This window comes from Phallusia mammillata, chromosome 3, assembly GCF_965637545.1.
Source record: "Phallusia mammillata chromosome 3, kaPhaMamm4.hap1.1, whole genome shotgun sequence".
In the NCBI taxonomy this organism is placed as follows: domain Eukaryota; kingdom Metazoa; phylum Chordata; class Ascidiacea; order Phlebobranchia; family Ascidiidae; genus Phallusia; species Phallusia mammillata.
This window is the reverse complement of record NC_137254.1, coordinates 20,549,876-20,571,437: the sequence shown is the minus strand read 5'-3', so window position 1 is coordinate 20,571,437 and position 21,562 is coordinate 20,549,876. Positions and strand designations below refer to the sequence as shown.

Below are 21,562 nucleotides of genomic sequence, written 5' to 3'. Positions count from 1 at the left end.
CCGGTTCTGTTACAAAAAGTGCATTGACAGTAACCAGTAATGCTAATCGGTTCGCTGATCTCAAAAAAGTTCGTGAGATGCTTCCATAGAACAGGGTAAATCCCACCACTGGAATTAATGCGTAATGTGAAGTGATTATCTTGGAGGAATGCAGACATGTAGACAAGTACAATGAAAAATTAGGAAACGCAGCAGCTGTAGCACGAGTGGTTATAGGATTGCTTTAATGTGACATGAACATATCCGGCTCGCAATAAGCCAGCGGAAGTAATCAAGCCATGTAGCTTGAAACGAATAAACGAGACGTAACAAACTATCCGGCTTGAGTTGAGTTGAGTTTATTTCGCCGGTGATACAAATCGTAGCAGCACAATTGCGCTAAAATATTCACCAAGCCGGAAATAGCTGCGCAACGTTGGGACGTTATAAAGCGCGACAAAGGTAGGGGCACAATTGGTGGAAAAATGATAAACGCGCTGCAGCTACACCGTTACTTAAAGCGTTATGTGGCAGGGACTCACATCAGAGGGTGAGGTTGGCGCATTGGGACATCAAGACTGGGGGAAAACGTTGGTGGAACCAGTCAGGTTGGGACCTAAAAGCTAACCACCCGTGTTAGGGAAAGAGGGTGGGGTTCAACAGGAAAAGAAACCACCAAAAGAAACCACCAAAAGAAACCCTGTTGGATAGTTTCCGGCGCCAGAAGAAAGGGTGCAGCACAAATATAGTGACGATAGAACATGATAGCTGTACAACATAAGAAAGAGATAAAAAAAGAAGAAAAGAAAGAACTAAAAAAAAACGGCACGGAAAAAGCAATTAAATAGAAAATACATAGATAAATGCGTCCATGGGTTCGTGGGATATAGGAGTAGGAGGGCACCATCAGCTCAGCTTTTTCCGTTTCATGACACTTTGTGTATTTGGATGGTGGTGAACTGGCAATGTTGCAACTGAAAAAGAAAAACTCCGAGCAGCAGCGATTGTTTTGATACAACACAGGGACATTATTTTAATAGGTGCATACACAACAAATCACTCCAAACGACAGTGGTTTTAAGTGAGCATGTAATAATAACAGTGTAATATATATGCAGTGTAATAATGTGCTTGGTCATGTAAAAAAACATGACCAGGAAAAACAGGAAAAAATGCTGATGAATGAAATGTTTAACTACCAAAACAAGTTAGATCACGTGTAATTATTTCTAGTGTGGATACAAGACACTAGCCGTACAGGGTATAGTTCAGCCGGTGTACAGTACTCCAGTTAGGAAAGAGGTCTAAGCTTTTCCGCATTTAGTGTGCCATAAATAGGCATAAACCACAGTGGAAATGGATTCACAATGGTTAAGCAGTTGTTTGGAATCAAAGTGGCTGTTTGACCATAGTGAGTGCAACCTATCGCTAAATTTATCGCTGTACGGACACACTGATTTGAAGCAAGATTGTATATTTAAAGTTCGGTTATAGGCCTATATCATGTTAACATTTAGAAAAATCGTCATTTGTTATTTTTTTTTTGAGATTATGCATTATTCTGTAAATACCCGAAAAACTTAGGTTTTCTGCGATAATGAACGGACAATTACACACTTTATTTACAAATTATATTTATTGCTAGATCAGAGGTGCACTACCTGTGACCGCAAGGCTGATAGCCAAATCGTTCAGTTTAATATTTGGATAAAGATAAAAATCAATCTGTCTTTCGGGCACCAGTACATGGGGTATTTGAATATTCTTATTTTCATAAGGACCTACGATGTGACCGCCAATAACGAAAAGGTTGTGCAAACCATGTCCTGGAATGTAGATGATTGTTAGAATAATAGTGTGAAAAAAAGTTATAACAATCATCTACAAGGTAACCGTTAGAAGACGCGACTACCACGTACCGTGACAAAGTTTATTGACCTTTTCAGGCTAAGTAGTAGTCCGTATAATCTAGAATTTTTTACTACTTCAGCACAGGAAAGGTCCGAAAACTGAATGCAGTGCAAACGAGGGTTATTTTTTGCATTTGTCGCCTTGTTTGGAGGCACAACCATCTTACTTCAACCTTTTGGCCGAAGGTAAATGCTAATTTCTTTTGTTTTATCAGAAACTTGCTGAAAGCAAGTACACCGAATCAAAATCAGTCAGGTTTTTCTATACTGACTTAAAATTGCGTTGAAAGTATACAACGATAACTGTAACACAAATGTTTCTGTTTAGATTAAGCCACGACAGCCACTGGATTCTGAGTAACAGTAAGTGAAAATAACGGTACAATGCTTTAGTAAACTGTTTTTGTTGTAAACCTGTTACGCACTTGAGGCAACCTCGAAACCTATTTTTCGTCGTCTATACTAGTTGAAAAAATCAGTTATTTACAGCAGCTTTGGCTGACGACTGTAGAATCAATGGTCTATAAATGCACAATTACAAATTTGACGACCGACAACAGATTAGTTAGCAGAAATTTCCTATAACACCCAGTCGGTAATAAACACGAGGCAGCCTCGCTTACAACACGTGACTTCAGTAAAACAATACCGGGGTTGTGACATCATAAGCACCAAATGTGTGATTGATACTGTCACCAGGTTGCACAATATTGCGCCATACAAGTGAGTTAGGGCTGCGGAAGGGAAACATAGAAAACACAATAATATTTACAATGGCGATGTAACACGTACAAATGGTTTACTTTGTGTTAACAGATGTATTAAATTAAACTTATCTATTTTAGCCACATCGAAGCTCAAACATTGGTCGGTTTTTACAAATCAGCAAAACGAAGTTTCCAAATACAAAACACAACATGTAGAACTTGCGAACATCCGTGACGTTGTTCAAAAAAGAATTGACCAAATCCAAGTAAATAACTGTTTTATTTGGGCTGCTCTAAAATACGCAATCTACGCAATCTACTAAAAAAAACTAACTAAGATGTTGACGGTTAGGGCTATTAGGGCCTGGGTGAGGGTTTATAACAAAAATATATAATTTAATCTCAGATACCTTTTGGGCTTAATTTTAAGTGTTAACATTCGGCACCATACGGTATTTAATACCACTCTCAACACACATGTGAATATTAAGCCTAAACTGGGCATCTATTACTAAATTTTAGTGTTATTTTTATTATAAACCCTCACCCAGACCCTAAAAGCCCTAACCGTCAACATTTTTAAAAGTTGCATACGTTTTTACGCGTAGTTTAGAGTAGCCTGTTTTATTTCTTGAAACCGTTGCGTGGCAACTGATTAATAAAAATACGTTTTATAAAATCCTCAGAATCCAAAAAATTGCTCACAAGCTCGAAAATTACTATGCAAGATCGAACCTAGGAATGCTGGATTAGGCTGCCTGCTTCATTACATTGGAGTATGTTTCTTATTGGCAATAGGTAGCAATAGGACATTGGTAGTCAACATGACGATGGTAACTTATCCATCAATCAAGTCCATGTTCGAAGCTTACCTGCCACTAAGTGAAACATGCAGTGAATGGTCTGAGGACGAATATGAGGCAGCCAAATGGATACATGGTACGTTTTGACCTACAAAGTGGCGAAACAATATATTCAATGACACATAGCTTTTTTGTTCACACAATATGGTAAATATATTGTAGGGTTGCCATATTTTATGATACAAAATATCGGTGACAAAATTTATCTCGGTTGCGTTAACCCAGTTTTTCTCAAACTTTTTGGTTATTTTTTCTGTAAGGACCCTTTTCCATTATTTCGAAAACTCGCTGTACGTAAGCCTGAATGTGTATTATAGAAAAATTAAAGTTGATTGCAGGATTTTAGCTAGTTATGCAAAATTGCGCATAACAATGATCCAAATCTGACATTACAGGCAAGACAAAAACATTACAATTGTGCGCGAACAATTGCATTTTTGTTAGTTGTCATGCAATAAAGCCTTTTGTTTAGCAATGGAGACGGACGATTATCACTTTCACTTTGATTCAAACTTATTCAGTGGCACAAACTGACGCCAAATAAGCACATAGAATTATTTCCACCTTTCCGCGGTTCACGCAAAATGCCCCAATAAAGGACCGCGGACCCCAGTTTGAGAACCGCTGAGTTAACCTTTTTTGCGATCCACACACTTCTATTCCGAAATAAATTTAGAATATTTGGAAGTCACATGGATGGCGACACCAGAAAAAGTTAGATACAATATACTGATCCTGGTCAATTAACTTTCTGCGTAGGCTTCTGTTTGGTTGAAGTTTATTAGGCTAAGCTCACTACTCTTACTATCCATGAAACAATACGCACATATATCAGGGGTCACCAACCTTTACCTCTCTATAACCAATCGAAGTTCGGACCAATTTCACACTGAACAAAAATGGGACCAAGACTTTTTAAATTTGAAATAAAATGCCACTGTAAAAACGTTTTTATATCTCACGACATTCCACTTTTTGTTGTTAGTTGGTTCCTTGCATATTAGGTACACAGTTTAAGTAAATGAAACTTTCCACATTCCGACACAACATTGAATGCTGTGTTTTCTTGAGACGCAGAGCCGCAACACAAAAAAATGTGTTGTCTCAAAGAGCCGTATGTGGCTCGAGAGCCGCCGTTTGAAAACAGACAAAACTCACATTTAAAACATGAGTCACCAATAGATTTATTGTAACTAGATTTAGAAGAAGTATGATTCTGTTGTATCAAGCAAACAACTAATGTTTTAACAGAAATAAACCTTGGGACAGCTGTTTTTTGGGGCGGAGTGTATGAATAAATTTGGTTCTAACAAACTAAACACGTTCAAAACATTTTTTTGAAATTCGTGTTAGAGATTTGTGTTAAAGCTTTGTGAATATTAAGCCTAAAAAACAGCTAAAAAGCTGATTTTTTCTTCAGGAAATGGAAAAAGAGAAACGACTGTGAAGTTTCGGGTCGTAAAAATGTTCATCAATGGTGGACTTCGTCCTTTCACCCCATTCGCTCCAAACTCATACCCAACAAGCTTGGAGGATAAGCTGCAACCCTTATATAGCGAACCCCAAATTTGGTGGCTTGGTCAAATCATGATGTACATTACTCGTCCTCAACCAAAGCTTACCCAGGCTCTGAATAAATATAAGGCAGAGTTGGGTTTTTCGCATCCAATCGTTGGGTAAGTAGAATATTCGTTTCAATTTACGATTTTTACATTTTTGTAGAATGTTTTCAAATAATTTGTTGTAGACTTTATTAAGATGTTATTAATTAAAAAAACAAAGATTCAGCGCTGGATTTATTAAGCTACTGAATTCACCGTATTCATTGGTATGCTGAAAGCAATTACTATGGTAATAAGGCGAAGCCAAACTTGTGGTCGGTAAATATTTGTTTAATTTATCAAAAAAGTAGAGTGTTGTGGTGGTTGCGCCTCAAGCATGACAAAGAACACAAACGATACTTGTCTGGCAAGGTTATGATTCCTAAAGCTTAAAGCACAACATAAACAATTTCAACAATACAGCGGACGTTTGCTTTAAAATCACAGTTAAATTTGTTTTTGTTGAAAAACATTAGCAAGGTGCATGAATGTTAATTTTAATTTCCATTTGCGATTACAAGTGTCCACATTCGAAGAACTGACAAGTTGAAAGGTGAAGCAGATTTTCATTCACTTGAAGAATATATGATTCATGTGAAAAAATGGTACGACAATTACGATGACTTCAATGGTGGTAACGTCACGCGTCGCGTGTTTCTTGCAACAGATGACGTCACAATACACAAGGAGGCTCTCGACAAGTAAGAAATTGGCTAATGGTTATCAATCTCAAAGTATGATAAATGTTTCCAGATAGTAAATTTATCATATCAGAGGTTTTCAAACATTTTCATTTTTAATACACTAATTTTCTTCGATCTTTTGTTTACGTTTTATACTATAGATACCCAAAGTTTTCCTTCTCGTGGATTGCAAACAATTCTTATTTTGCACAAAAGCAACGCCGAACGTCTGACGAGGGATTTTGGGGAATTGTGTACGACGTTGCCTTGCTCTCTCAGTGTGATTACGTGGTCTGCACTTTCAGTTCTAATGTAAGTGTTTTAAAAAATATTTTATTTTGAATTTTTTTTTAAAAAGTGAAAATTTTCGACCAACAAGAAACAAAAATGTTGTACAACTTGTACCAAAAAATGTTCCAAATTGCCAGTACACCATGCAGAATTAATTTAGCTTAACAAATATTCAGTAAACATTTTTCAAAACTCAAAAATAAGAGTTAAACATCTTTTAACTCTATTACAGGTCGGTGGACTAGTCCATGAAGTGATGGTTGCAGAGAGCAATGATCCCTTGAGGTATGCAACTTCAATCGACGTTGAACATTTTTCTGTCGGTGAAATCAGAATGCTTCGTGAAGTCATTGAAGATTATTATCCTGACAATCCCAAAGAATTAGAGCTTCGAGTAGGCGACATCATTGAGAATGTTAGATGTAGGCGGACTTGCGTTGGTAAAAACAGAAGAACGGAAAAGAGGGGATCCTATCCGAAAGAGAAAGTCAGGACATTGCCGCCAACAGCTTTATATGCAGGAATGCAAAATATTTTTAATCGATCTTGAAGCAAGAAAGAACATTAAAAAAAGTTTGGTTGTTAGGATCTTATAATAAACACCATGCCTTACTTTTCCCCCCAAAAGTGGCAATTTAAAATGATTTTTTATTGTTAGTTTAATTTTGCTTTAGTGCCATCTTAAAAAGTCGTACAGTAGACAAGCGTAAAAGCACATTTGTATGTCCGATTTAGGTACTTATTCAAGGTTATGTTTGCGAACAATTGACGCCTGGTAAAAATCTTTTTGGTGAAATTTTATACAGAAACTACTGGCGTTCTATGCGTAGCGTCTTTAATGTTTTGGTGTATCGTTTGTCAAGTCCTTTCGCTAGTTATTGGGTAGGTAAAATATATGTTTAGAGTGAGGAACTAATATTTGTGTTGTGAAATTAAAATATTTTATTATTTGATTCCAAATGACAACCAAGAAACTGTTTTTCTCTTTAGTGCTAGCACTGCAAGTGTTACGGAATTATTTCGGCAGCTTTGGGAATTCGGCTAATAGATCTTTTAAGTGGCGATGTTAAATTCCAACCAATCTCTTAAGCCTAATTCTATACCTTAAAACCAGAACTGCCTCCCTAATTTGGAAACGGTCCCAACCCTGCAATAACGGCTCACCACTAAGCCATAGAAAGACCACAAATTGGTTTCACTAACGGGCGCCTTGTTTGAGTAAAAGCGATAAAATACACTGGCGTAAAACAACACGTATTTCCAACTTCAATACGCTGCGCTCAATAATCAGTAAACGCCAGTATACAGAAACCAACAGGTGTAACTCGCACGGCGCCCAGAGGAAGACTGACCTTTTATTTTACATTATTTTACTCGCACGTGCGACGCGGCCACGTACGTGAAAGAAACAATCACGTGACGATCAAAGGCACATCCGGGTAACGATACATCAATCAAGCATAAATTAGTGGCGGGGAAAGGGCGATCATACAAACAGAGAAAAGACAACTATTACAATATAAAACAAATAGGTGAATGGAGTCCAGAAAAACAAGATATATGTATACAGTGTGTGGCAAAACTAGATATATGCCGTGGAAATATGATATAGTGAACATATGATTGGCAAAACACAGTGCCAGATTAAGGGTCTGCTGGCCTGTAGGCACATTTCATAAGTGGCCCAAAAACCAGGGTTGCCACTAAAAAATTAGAGTGTTGCCAAATCCAAAAAGTGGCCTGGATTATTGACTGGCCTGTAGGCACGTGCCTACTTTGCCTAATGGTTAATCCGGCACAGGCAAAACAAACCAATTAAACACAACAATAATAACAGAGTCAGCAAAACGATTGTTATAAGTGCACGTAGGTGTGTGAAAAGCAAGGAGTTGAACAGTTCATTACTACAAAAGGTGAAGTGCTAAAAATTCGCCACACAAGTTTTTGGGAAAAAGTGGTGTTCCTAAGAAAATGTTGCATACTTTTCAGTGTTGAAAAGAACTGTTTTGTCTTTGAAGGACTCATGGAAACAGCAAAAAGGATTTTTCATCCTATAGTAATTTCACTTGTCAAAACATCAACTAGATTATTTTCAAGTAATCATGAACATCAGATCTACAGAAACATTTTCATTTCAGTAACTAGCTTTTCTTTGTCAACAATAGGATGTGCTTGGTGGTCACTACTAGCTTTCCTGTAGAATGTTCATTCCTAAGAAACACTTCCTGTGAAGCAATTTAGCAGCTACTGTGGACAAACAGTACATGTCCATTATATCAATACACATGATTGCACTTGGTTGCAAATACTGGCCACATGGTGTGTTAAGAAACCAAAACTTTAAATTGTCTCCACTTTCAGTGAGGCATTTAACTTTACAGTCACAAAACTATTATTTCTTTGGTGGCGATAAGAACTAAAACTGGGTACTTCTTGTTGTTGCTTAATCCTGCATAACATATTCGGAGTAGCAGATATTTTGTCCCACATTTTCTAAAAACTTTTTAATTCAGTTATTTATTATAAAGGGAATCGTGACTTTTCAAGGTGTTAGATGACCTTTTTTCTTTTCAAGGTGTTAGATACACCTTTTCAATTCAATGATAACTGCAAAAACTGAAACCAACTTATAGTCATCTTAAAAAGTCACGACTAACAGTCAAACGATAAAATTAAAGATGGCAAAATAATTATTTAACTGTACTCACTGTCGAACTTAAAAATACAGTACACGGGTTTGGCTTTGGAGCTCAAGCAGACAACACAACTAGCGCTACGTCACGGGAGGTGCTGCGCGAGCCACAACCCCCTCGGGCCCCTGTCGTCTATTTCGCCCGGCATGCAGTTTTTCCAAGTGCGCATGCGCACAACTGCAAAACGTCATGAAACGTCACGGAACTAGAGCTGCAGCTCAACCATAGATAATATATTATTATTATTTTTATTTTAATAAAAAGCCGATTAATGCCATAAAAATTATTCGTAATATACACAGATTAAACATAAAAACTGTATGTATGGATTGTTTTGTATAACAATTTGGAATAGGAATGTCAAGTAAAAATATAGGGGGTGCTGCTCCGCAGCCCCTCGCACGAGCCGCCCCTGTGCAGGCGTGACTTAGACATGCATAACTTCTACGATATATTAAGCGGGGGCCTTAAGTGCATAGGAAATTACAAATGGACTGTTATAGCAAAACTATTTGAAAATTTGTGAACCACTGCGACCTACATCCCATACGATTCTTTCACACCAAACAACAAAATTTAAAACTTTATTCCGTTAGCAGTTACTGTCGACATGTTTCACTAAGAAAGCATGTCATTAAAACGACCATGTGCTGGTCAGTATATTTGACAAGTGCAAACAAATGTACGCATAAGAGCGTTTTTGCGGTAAGACATATTGATGTTGAAATAGAATGTTTTTTCAGCCAAAAGTCAAGAAACAATTAGTCTTTCACTTTAGTGAAACGGTTACTTATTCAATGAGTTTATTTCGAACATTTTTAGTTCTCTGTATGTAAAGACTATAATACGCTGCACCACACAGTAGCATTTTTAAACGTATCAGCAACATGTATTTCCGTTTGATTTTGCTTGAAACGAACGGAATGAAGCAAATACTTTGTTTACCATTTTGCTGTGATGTGCTTTGTTACGCATACGAATCCATCTAATAGTCCATCCATATCTGAATTGTTTTTTCGTGTCTATAGCTCGAAGCCATGTCAGATTGTAAGGAGTTTAGTAAAATTTTCACAGCTAAGAAGAAGTTTATAAACAGCAAGATTGTACCTATAGTATGTTACTGTTACTGTTTCGACCTATATGATTTATTATTGCAACTGGTGACAAGTAATTACATGCTATAGTTCAGTCGGGGTGGGGTACTTCAGTTAGTTAAGAGGTCTAAGCTAAGCCTCATCGCATCTTGTGTGTGCAACAGCAGTTGCTTGAAATCAAAGTGCCTACTTGACCATTGTGAGTCCAAACTGTTGCTAAATTATCGCCGTAGGTACACATTGACTTTGAAGCAAGATTGTATATTCTTAAGTAATAGTGACCAGCTTTTTTACGATAATGATGCAACCAATTGCATAATTGCTTTAGTTACAGGCAAGCCTGTTTACATGAGCGAATCGAACCGTATCGTTGATGCGCATTGTGTGACGTCACGATTTCGATCCGCAAGGGTAAAATTACATGACTGCCGAACCGAATGCCATTCAAGGTTTTTAGCTTTGCGCAAAAAAGATATGGCGGTTATTTTAAAGTGAAATACAAACATAAGGCCGGTTAATTGTTAATTATAAAGTATTTTCTGGACTGTTGGTCTATTCTTCCTAAAAAATCTTGTTAGCAGCGACTGTTTGCGTCGAGTTTGGACACATACCAAATGTATAAATTTGTTTATTATAAACAGTTAAACCCCCAGGAAGAGTGGGAAAAAAATTTAAAGTGTATAGATCCAGGCCATGTAGCACATTAAAAAATTCCTTTATATGACTGTACAAATCTATTAAATTTTTTCATTAGAGTCTTTTGTGGGTTATATGTATGAAAGCGACTAATTTGTATAACTGTACACCAGTTGGACGAAAAACTTAATTAAATATGCAACTTGGTGTATGGAACCAAGGCCTAAGCATGCAATACAAAAGGCTCCAGAAAATGTGTGCATTTTTAACCAGTGGCGTGGCCAAAGGGGTCGAAGTATGCACATGTTAGTTGCTAAATTGGCAAAATGGAATTTTTAGGAAATAATTATTAAAAAGACACTTGGTTTTTTATTAGCTCTCTGAGCATAACGATAGAACAAGAAATTGTAAGACTTTAAGTAAATATCGAAGTAAACATCACCAGTCATTAGAGAAAACACCTTTTGCACCTAGTAGGGATGGGCCGGGCCGGGACGAGCCGAGCCAGAACCCGAGTACTCGGTACCGAGCATCGCTGTTTTTTATGATTAGAATCTGATACATCTAATAATTAGATGGTGGAAAAACGCCCACTTCATGGGCATGCTACAGCGTAATACACCACTGGTGACTTAAAAGACCTTGTAGAGTTGAAACTAACGTAGAATGGGGAGTTTTTGTGACGTCATAACGCACTGAGCATTAACTTGAGATGCTCGGTACTCGACCAAACAGAACATTTGCAGTTTTTGCACATCCCTAACGCCTAGTGTTACTCAGGAAATAGGAATAGCGGATGATCTTGGATTTGTTATTCAACAACTTGTTAAAAGTCACAAAATATTTGGTACCGACCAAAATGTTCTGTTGCCTACGACACTGTTTTTAATCAACACACCCCAAGCACATAATACAAGTTGACTTCAATAAAACGATTCACTGAAACGATTTGCCATGTTACTTGGATTGGTCGTTTCTGTATTTGTCTCGCACTTCGGCCACAGAGTAACAAAGCTTGGTTTATTACGTCACAATTGATCAATGTGTTAACTGGAATTGGTAAACTAGACAAGGTTAACTAGATTGTACAGGCAAGCGTTGCTGTTCGCCACAATGATATTATGAATCATTTTTAAATTGGTACAAGAAAGGTCGGGGAACCCCTGCGGAACCCTTAAAGTTCATGGAACCCCTGAGAGAGTTGTACGGAACCCTAGGGTTCCGCGGAACCCCCTGTTAAAGAGCCCTGATGTAAATGATTGTTTTGTGACAAAGGGGAAGTTATAACAGAGGGGGTGGGTACAAGGTAACCGTTACAAGACGCGACAACCACGTACCGTGACAAGGTCCCTCAAGTAAGAGTTGCGCAGGTGGCTTTGGTAAATAGTAGGATACTGAAATGGAAATGCTTAGTACCAAAATATAATATAAGGAAACAAGTTAGCAAATTTATAAATATGTTCTTTTGTTATCTCAATTTACAAACATGTAGCTATACTGTTGTGTAACTTAACCACTTGAGTTCAAAGAACGACATATATTTTGCCATATTATGTTGACCTTTTCAGGAAAAGTAGTTATATGAAGTAGTACTATAAAAAAAGTGGTATAATGTAGAATTTTTCGCTACTTCAGAACAGGGCCGAAAACTGAATGCAGGGCAAACGAAGGTTATTTTTTGCATTTGTCGCCCTGTTTGGTGGCACAACCCTCTTGCTTCCACCCTTCGGCCGAAGGTAAATGCCATTTTCTTTCGTTTTATCAGCAAAATGTGTGTTAACACTTGTATTAAATTAAACGCTACTATTTTAGCAACAACGAAGCTCGTAGCTGCACATTGGTTGGTTTTACCAAATCAGCAAAATGAAGTTCCCAAATTCAAAACTCAACATGTAGAACTTGCGAACATCCGTGACGTTGTTCAAAAAAGAATTAACCGAATCCAAGTAAATAATTGTTTTGCTACTAGAAACCTTTGCGTGGCAACTAATCAATGAAAATACATTTCATAAATGCCTTTAGAATCCCAAAAATTGCTCAGAAGCTCGAAAATTACTATGCAAGATTGAAGCCAGCAGTTGTGGATTAGGCTGCCAGCTTCATCACATTTGAATATGTTTTCTCATGGCAATAGATAGCAATAGGACATTAGTGGTCAACATGACGATGGTAACCTATCCATCAATCAAGTCGATTTTCGAAGCTTACCTGCCACTAAGTGAAACATGCAGTGAATGGTCTGAAGATGAATATGAGGCAGCCAAATGGATATATGGTACGTATTATGTGTACACAATATGGTCGACATATTTTTATGTGTACACAATATGGTCGGCATATTGTACAAACGTTTTTTTGTCGAATAATTGTTAGTGCTGATCAGTTTGACCCTATTGTTGTATATTTGATATCATTTCTGTGCTTACACTTAGTTGAAAATAGACAAAACACACATTATAAACATGAGTCACTAATAGGCTTATTGTAATTAGATTTGTTTGGATTAAGATGATTATGTTGCATCAAAAGAGAAAGTAATGTTTCAACAGACATAAAGACTGCTGTTTTGTTTGGGTGAACATGGCATTAATTTTGGTTCTAACATACTTTACGTTTTAAAGCAATTTTGAATGCTTTTCAATACGTTAAAATAAACTGATTCCTTTAGGAAAAGGGGAAAGTGAAACGACTGTGAAGTTTCGAGTCGTAAAAAGGTTCATCAAGGGCGCATTTCGTCCTTTCACCCCATTCACTCCAAACTCATACCCAACAAGCTTGAAGGATAAGCTGCAACCCTTATATAGCGAACCCCAAATTTGGTGGCTTGGCCAAATCATGATGTACATTACTCGTCCTCAACCAAATCTCACCCAGGCTCTAAATAAATATAAGGCAGAGTTGGGTTATTCGCATCCAATCGTTGGGTAAATACATTATGCATCTCAATTAACGATTTTTACATTTTTGTAGAATGTTTTCAAGTAAGTTGTTGTCGTCTTTATCATGTAATTAAACAAAAACGGAAATTCATCGCTTGAGTTATTAAGTTACTGAATTCACCGTATTATTAATATGCTGAAAGAAATCACACCTGTGTTTGCAGGTGATAGTAATAAGGCGGAAACCAAACTTGTAGTTGGAAAATAGTTTCATTTAATACAGAAGGGATTGTTATGATGGTTGCCACTCAATCACGACAAAGAACACAAAATATACTTGTTTGGTAGGGTTATGCTTCCTAAAGCGTAAAGCACAACATAAACAACTATAAGAAAACGGCGGACGGTTACTTTTTGTTGAAATTTTTTACAATGTGAGGTGAATGAATTTTAATTTCATTTTTTGGTTACAAGTGTCCAAATTCGAAGAACTGACAAATTGAAAGGTGAAGCAGATTTTCATTCACTTAAAGAATATATGATTCATGTGGAAAAATGGTGCGACAATTACGACGACGTCAATGGTGGTAACGTCACGCGTCGCGTGTTTCTAGCAACAGATGACGTCACAATACACAAGGAGGCTTTAGAAAAGTAAGAAACAGGCTATTGCTTTTTCAGGCCAAACTCTTACAGAACTTACCTGACAACTTATTTATCTTACTTACTACACTAAATTTCAACGATCTTGTTTTACGTGTTGTTTTCGTTTTATACTATAGATACCCGAAGTTTTCCTTTTCATGGATAGCAAACAATTCTTATTTTGCACAAAAGCAACGCCGAACGTCTGACGAGGGATTTTGGGGAATTGTGTACGACGTTGCCTTGCTCTCTCAGTGTGATTACGTGGTCTGCACTTTCACTTCTAATGTAAGTGTTTTAAAAATTAACTAATTGTAAACTTGTTTTAAACCCTTGTGTAACCGTTTTGGTGATCAACAAAACAATATATCGTCAGCTTTATGGCTCAAGGGCAGTTTCTAGACAAGAGTTGTAAAAGTTGAAAAACTTATTCCAAAAATCATTCCAAATTGGCAATACTCCATGCCGAATTAACTAAGTATGGAGTAAATCTTTTTTTAAAACTCAAAAATAAAGGTTAAATATATTTTTACTCCATTACAGATCGGTAGACTGGTCCATGAAGTGATGGTTGCAGAGAGCAACAATCCCTTGAGGTATGCAACTTCAATCGACGTTGAACACTTTTCTTGGGGTGAAATCACAATGCTTCGTGAAGTCATTGAAGATTATAACCCTGACAATCCCAAAGAATTGAAACTCCGAGTGGGCGACATCATTGAGGAAGTAAAATGCAGGCGGACTTGCGTTGGTAAAAACATAAGAACGGAAAAGAGGGGATCCTATCCGAAAGAGAAAGTCAGGACATTGCCGCCAACAGCCTTATATGCTGGAATGCAAAATCTTTTTGATTGATCTTGAAGCAAGACAGAACATGAAAAATTTTGTTGGTTGTTGGGATCTTAACGGTTTATTAGACACCATGCCTTACTTTCCAACAAAAATGGCAATTTGATATTATTTGTTTGTGTTTAGTTTAATTTTGCTTTTGAGCCATCTCATTAAGTCTTACAGTATAGACAAGTGTAAAAGCACATTTTTCATGCCCTGTTTCGGTATTTTTTCAAGGTTTTGTTTGCGAACAATTATCACCCGAAGAAACTATTATTAGTGACATTTTATAAACAAAAGCTAGTGTCGTCCTATGCTTACCGTCTTTAAGGTTTCGGGTGTATCGTTTGGTCAAGCATACCCTTAATGTTTTCGCTAGTTATGGGGCAGGTAAAATATTTTTATAGTGAAGTCAAAATATTAATTTTTGGTGCACAAATTCACTATTGAACTCATTCGGTGGAAATAAATATAGTTAGACTTCAAGTTGTAATTCAAACTTTTGTTTTTTTGGATCAGGCCAGTAAAATTTTTAGATCAGGCCAGCACAATTCAATGTACAGGGGTCGCAACAGGAAAGATTGTTTTTCGTTTGCCGCATATTAACGTTGTTATTATGTTTGGAAATAATATGACAGCGGAATAATTAGAAATAACGTCGACGGTGACAAAGAATAACATATGAAACGAAAGATCGTCTACAAATCTCAAAAATGAGGCATATTAAGAACACATCTTGAACAGGTATATAAGCACCAGACACTCGCCGAATGTGCGGAACCGAAGATTAGACTGTTTTTGTAAGTTACAATTAAACCGTCCAGCGTGTCTTATGTTGTGCAGGCGTGACTTAGTTATATATAGCTTTAACGATATATTTAGTTTGGGCCTTAAGTGCTTAAAAAATTACTATTTGAAAATTTTAAAACCGCCGACTATCATACGATTTATTCACACCAAACAACCAAAATTAAAAAAAAATCCCCTTAGCACCTTCTTCTAACATGTTTGACCAAAAACGCTTTTCATTAAAGCCGACATGAGCTGGTCAGTATGTTTGACAAGCGTAAACAATGTAACAATGTACGCATACCACCATTTTTGCAGCAAGACTTATTGACGTTGAAATGGAAGGTTTTTCAAAAAGCAAAAAGGCAAGAAACAATCAGTCTTTAGCTTTTGTGAAACAGTAATTTATCCATTGAGTTGATATCGGAGCACATTTAATTATGTCTATGCAAAGTGTTACATCTTATTTGCCAGTAATTGCCGTTTTCTATTGATTCCCGCCTTTCCTCGGTACAGCTTGTGTGGTAATATATTGCGTTGTGTGACGTAATAATCGACTGCCAGTTTTGTGTGATAACGCAACGTGGTTTAATTCTTTTCGTTGCTGACTTCGTGGAGCACGGTGCTGCGTCGGTTGAACTAGAAAAGGCTGTTTATTGTCGTGTTGACGATTATTGGTAAGTCACTTTGTACATATGTGTTTAATGTCTCCCCAAGCGTGAAATATTATGATGAATGCGAACTTAACTGCAATGACCTAAAATGTCATTCGCTTTGTAGTAGTTGTACTGTACGTGTAGTTGGGTTTAGACAAGGTGCTTAAGTTGCATTTTATTTACGCAGTATTCCTGTTTTCTCCTCGCGTGAAGTTTGTCTTATTCCTGTACTGTCGCCCTAAATAGCTTGGTAAGGACTGTGTGTGACGTCATAAAGGCGCATTGTGGTGATATATGTTATTGTATGTTTAGGTGTGTACCTAATTGATGCGAGTTGAATATTCTTGCTATTTACTCTCTCCGGTTACCACAACAGTTGCTAAGATTTGTGCTATATTTGTGCATTTAAAGCGCAGTGTGTTAATGTCATGCTTTATACAGAAACTGTTTCCTGTTCGTTTTCCATCGTCTCCTACCGTCCTCTTTGTCCTGCATTCAAAGAATTCGCCTAATAAGATCAGCAAAACACCTGTGTGGACTGCTTGTTGGAAGCTATTAGGAATCGCGTTTCAATTCTCTTCTCGTGTGACGTTCCGCGCTATAACCGGAGCGTGTTCACAGGACGTTACACAAAGACTATAATGAACGCGACACCACAAAGTACGCTCTTTTGAACGTGTCGGCAGCATGTATTTTCGTTTGTTTTTGCTTAAAACGCTTTTAGGACATTTTTTCAGTGTACGAAGTGTTTTTGCTTCACTGCTTGCTTTGTACCTTTGCTATATTTTGCTTTGGCCTTTTTGACACACAGTTTTAAACACCTAGAAAAGCAAGGAGACAAAATAAACACACCCGAGACCAGATTTTATGTTGTTTGAAAGTGAAAAAAACGTGTTACAGCTGATGCAGTTAGTGTTAGAACTACCTGAAAAATAGATTTTACCAGCTTGAATCCTGCTGTTATATCAACCTACAGAGCATATATTTGTGAGCGGAAAAGGTGGGTAACTACGCGTACAATATAGGCTCCAAGCGCAGTGGCAACAGGTTGCTCGTTCCGCTTGTTACGATTTTCCGCATTCAGCGTAACAGCGAAGGCTAAGAAAACAGGTATGTCTTATTGCTGAATTTCTGCGGACTATAGGTAACTTAAAGGTTCTGTTTCTACTTCTCAGTTCATGAGGGATAAGGTTTTGTCTTGTATTAGCCTTTCGATTATATACTAAAACTTTTGGATTTATTTTGTTTCAGGACGAAAAGTATGCACATAGCAAAATGCGATTACGAAGAAAAATCGTTGCTTTATTTTGTGTAGCGCTGGGATGTATATTTTTGTCTTCAATTTCCTTTGATGGCAGGTAAGCACCAAGTTTGACTGGTAACCTGAGTTGGTAAATGTCTTGAAAAGTTTGATTGTTGCAGAGGGTGCTGTACACTGAAATGAACGCGAGTCATAAAAGTTTACTCATAGGCTGTTCTAGACCTTGTTCTCATTCAATTTGATTTTAAACTAGCTTGAAGCAGATAGAAACAAACGCTTTAAGCCGATTGATACAAATACATAATCAACAAAATCTTTGAACAGAACCAATGCCCGAGAAAATATGAACGTTAGTAAATTTTGTGCTACATGCTTTTTATAAATGAGACTTTCAGGCAAAAAGCAGCAGTGGTTGCCAAAACTATTATTAACTGTTTGTTTGCAGATTGGAAATCGTTTCTCACTGGTTTAGAAAACAAGGTGAGCAATTTAAAACGTTTTATTCGCTTGTCTCTATAGCAGGCTAAAATGCAAAAAGAACATTTATTGTGCTAATATTGCTTAGGGGGCAAGCTTAGACCACACCATCCCAATTTGCATTGTATTTCAGCATCTAAAAAACAACTTATAAGAACGGATACTTTTACCAACAATAACCATTTCTCACCTAAACTCTCGTGTAATACGCTTGCCAAAATCAAGAACACTGTACAGGAAAGAATTAGGAAATTGCAGGTAAGGAAATGTATGCGAGAATCAAATGGATTTCAATGTAATGTTGACTTTGCAGAAAACACACTAGCAATTAAAAGTAGTAGTATACGATTAAGGAAATGTATGCGAGAATCAAATGGATTTCAATGTACTGTTGACTTTGCAGAAAACACACTAGCAATTAAAAGTAGTAGTATACGATCTAAAACTTAAAAGTTAAATGCAAAGTACAACTGTTTTTCATTACATTTTGTTTCTTTGGGTTTTCTTTTGGGTCAAGACAAAGGTCGTTCAATCTGTCATTGAGCCGGGAATTACCAAATCGTTAAGCATATTTACTGTCGGCAAAACGGTTATTAACGAGATTTCTACCTTAAGTAGTTACATAGTTGCAAGTCAAGTAGAACTTTTCATGTCTGATACCGACTTAAGCTTGTTTTAAAAGGGTTTATGTCGGTCCTACTACTTTGGTCCACATTTATGGCATACTTTCAAATTGACAAAACTGTTCTCAACGATGTCTTATACTTGGGCAATATTTTTTTTCAGAATCCCAGTAGCTGTAAAGCAGCCAGGAAACTTCTTTGTTGGGTTAAAGTACACGGTTGTGGGTTAGGATGTCAACTTCATCACATTGGAATATGTTTTATGATGGCAATCGGAACAAACCGAACGATGTTGCTGAAATTTGAGTCGAAAAACTATCCTACACTGAAGTCACTGGACAAGGCGTATTTGCCGTTAAGTAAAGCATGCACAGAATGGTCAGACAAAGAGTTTAACGAAACCAGAGGAATTTATGGTATGTGGCAATGTTGTCTGTAACATTTTTTTGCCAATTACCAGTTTTAATGACGCTAGACATCATTACTGGTTTTCAAAAAAGTCTAAAACAATATTTTATGTTAGTCAGTTATTAGTAATTTCTTTGCTTACCAACGTTACTACATAGAATCATAGATTAACAATGGTTAATTAATTTACTGCCCTAAGTCAGAGTGGTTCAAGACCAGAATATGGATGGCCACATTAGGGTTTAGTAAGTACTTGGTGGACCGTACAGAGATTTTTTTTTGTATTAAAGTATTATATTTGCTGTTCTAATCGACTTCATGTTTTGATTCCATGATATATTTTTGATAGTTTCAATGCGTTTATGTCGCCACAAAGCGCGAAATAGCCTTGTGACCTCACAAAAGGCATATATTGCATATAGGGATTTCGCAATGATAGCTTTATACTACGGGCTATGCCAACTGCAATTCACTGAATGGTTGTATGCAAATTTGTGTTCGCGTGCTGCACAAAGGCTACCGTGCCAGGGTTCGGACTACCCCAATATGATCGTTTTCCAATTATTTAAAGGTAATGGAATAAAAGAAATTACCAATGACGTTCGAGTCGTAAAACGCTTGGTCAAGGGACCGTTCAGACCATTCATTCCTTTTGCACCCAACTCTTATCCAGAGAGTTTAAAGGACAGATTGCGACCGTTTGTCAGTGAGCCCCAGATTTGGTGGTTCGGTCAAGTGATGTCATTTATTATGCGACCCCAACCTAAACTTTATCAAGAGTTGGAGAGCATTAAGGCGGAATTAGGGTTTTTCCATCCTATTGTTGGGTAAGTACCAAAGTCAATATATTTGGTGTTGGTTTGCTTACAGCAGTATATTGGGTAAATGGTGAAGTCGTTTATCTACATTTTAAGTAAGCAGAGCTTGACAAAAGTCAAATCACAAACAAATGATGGGTTGCCAGCATGTTTACCCATTTTGTTTCGATTTTACAACATAATATACTTTCTTGGCTATTGTATCTTGCTTCTGTTTGAATAAGAACGATGCTTTAAATCAAAAGCATTACTTTATTCGTCTACTATTGTTTCGGTTTTCAGTGTTCAAATACGAAGAACAGACAAATTGAATCTAGAAGCCGAATATCACCCACTTGAGGAATACATGTCACACGTTAATAAGTGGTTTGACAATTACGACAACACTAACGAAGTCAAGGCTGTCCGACGTGTGTTTCTGGCAACTGATGATGTCACCGCTTTACAAGAGGCTCGCAAAAAGTAAAGTTTAGCAAAACCTCCTTCTAATCAGTTAGGTAAACACTATATTATTGTCACAGATATCCTTCATACACCTTTCTTTCTTTGACAAACAACACACTACTTGCTGCAAATTCTCGTCGGAAGACAGAAGAAAGTTTTTGGGGAATCGTGCAAGACTTGTCCCTACTGTCGCAATGTGATCACGTGGTCTGCACCTTTAGTTCAAACGTGAGTGTTAAACAAAAACAAAACGTGAAAACGTGCAAACCAAATGCCGAGATATTAAATATTTCAGTTTCCACAATTTGGCCGCTGTTTATACAAAAACACTCTAAATTTAGGGTTTTTATCCTAAACGACAGTATGCAAAGGTTTGTTATTTATTCTGCAGGCTTTGTACTTTGTTCAGAAACCTATAAAATACATTTACCGATTTACTATTGTGTTCAAAAACAGATTGGAAGACTCGTGCACGAGCTTATGATCGCTAGAAGTGATAGTCCCCTGATAAATGCAACTTCACTTGATGTGGAACATTACTCATGGGGTGAAATCACGATGCTCCGTAAAGTGATAAAAGATCACGATCCTCAGAAGGACGGAGAATTACAACTTAGAGTTGGAGATATTCTTAAAAACACAATATGCAGAAAAACGTGCAATGGAACAAACCGTAGAACCGGTAAAAGAGGGTTTTATCCAAAAGAGAAGATTAAGGCGTTACCACCCACAGCTGAATACGCTGGAATGGCAGATCTTTTTGCACCAAGTTGAATGAAATAGGAATTAAGCCCATAAAGACTGGCTCATGTTTAATTAAATGTATACTCGGCTGACCTGCAACACTGAACCTCACAAAGGGGGATTTTCCCACACAACCACACTTCCCAAATGTGTAATAATTCATAGCGACAATACCCACAATGTTGTACACAGTCAGGAATGGAATCGGTTTTCTAAACAAGGAAACATGACATCTCAACGCACAAAAAAATGGGGTAAAATGAACCACTCACCGAATACTTTGCGATGCAGGTCAACAAGTACAGTACACGTATCCACAGTTGTAAGGCAATGACACAATCGCTACAAGCACTGTAGGAAAATACAGCATGCCATGAGCCACATGTGTAAACAATAAATTGAATTTAGGCCAAAGTCAGAACAAACACTCAATAACAAGGAACAAAATTGACTTAAAGTCAGCCGGCACAACAACATTCAAATTTAGTCTTATTTTTCTCTAAAACATGTTATACGACGGAGTGTTATGT

General features: G+C 37.2%; 2 protein-coding genes and 1 pseudogene across 4 annotated transcripts; all 3 read left to right on the top strand.

The window, feature by feature from the left end:
• Positions 1-311: 311 nt before the first annotated feature.
• Positions 312-6,987, top strand: LOC145218501 (alpha-(1,6)-fucosyltransferase-like). Of its 2 annotated transcripts, XM_080085915.1 has the most exons (9): positions 312-1,390; positions 1,970-2,075; positions 2,218-2,252; positions 2,735-2,862; positions 3,283-3,535; positions 4,880-5,135; positions 5,582-5,761; positions 5,905-6,055; positions 6,267-6,987. In XM_080085915.1, exons 2-9 carry the CDS (start codon positions 1,993-1,995, stop codon positions 6,582-6,584), a joined length of 1,404 nt encoding a protein of 467 aa, XP_079942041.1. In that variant the 5' UTR covers positions 312-1,390; positions 1,970-1,992; the 3' UTR covers positions 6,585-6,987. The 2 variants fall into 2 exon arrangements, with proteins under 2 accessions (XP_079942041.1, XP_079942042.1); XM_080085916.1 differs by lacking the exon at positions 2,735-2,862 and having other exon boundaries at positions 312-2,075; positions 3,395-3,535.
• A 5,119-nt stretch (positions 6,988-12,106) lies between these two features.
• Positions 12,107-14,839, top strand: LOC145218503 (alpha-(1,6)-fucosyltransferase-like; annotated as a pseudogene). Its single transcript, XR_013857632.1, has 6 exons — positions 12,107-12,403; positions 12,480-12,732; positions 13,126-13,381; positions 13,811-13,990; positions 14,119-14,269; positions 14,525-14,839. The product of XR_013857632.1 is annotated as an alpha-(1,6)-fucosyltransferase-like (transcript).
• Positions 14,840-17,608: 2,769 nt separating this feature from the next.
• Positions 17,609-21,062, top strand: LOC145219807 (alpha-(1,6)-fucosyltransferase-like). The gene is made up of 7 exons (XM_080087116.1): positions 17,609-17,615; positions 17,964-17,998; positions 18,782-19,034; positions 19,598-19,853; positions 20,127-20,306; positions 20,366-20,516; positions 20,745-21,062. The coding sequence occupies exons 1-7, from the start codon at positions 17,609-17,611 to the stop codon at positions 21,060-21,062; spliced, it is 1,200 nt and encodes a 399-aa protein (XP_079943242.1).
• Positions 21,063-21,562: the final 500 nt, after the last annotated feature.

Bases quoted from the DNA above. Each gene is read 5' to 3' on its own strand.
- LOC145219807 (XM_080087116.1), top strand. The intron at 19,035-19,597 runs GTATGTGGCAAT...AATTATTTAAAG, and splicing joins CGAAACCAGAGGAATTTATG to GTAATGGAATAAAAGAAATT. The intron at 20,517-20,744 runs GTGAGTGTTAAA...GTTCAAAAACAG, and splicing joins TCTGCACCTTTAGTTCAAAC to ATTGGAAGACTCGTGCACGA.
- LOC145218501 (XM_080085915.1), top strand. From the start codon at position 1,993: ATGCAGTGCAAACGAGGGTTATTTTTTGCATTTGTCGCCTTGTTTGGA. The intron at 2,253-2,734 runs GTAAGTGAAAAT...TATCTATTTTAG, and splicing joins CCACTGGATTCTGAGTAACA to CCACATCGAAGCTCAAACAT. The intron at 2,863-3,282 runs GTAAATAACTGT...TAAAATCCTCAG, and splicing joins AAAGAATTGACCAAATCCAA to AATCCAAAAAATTGCTCACA.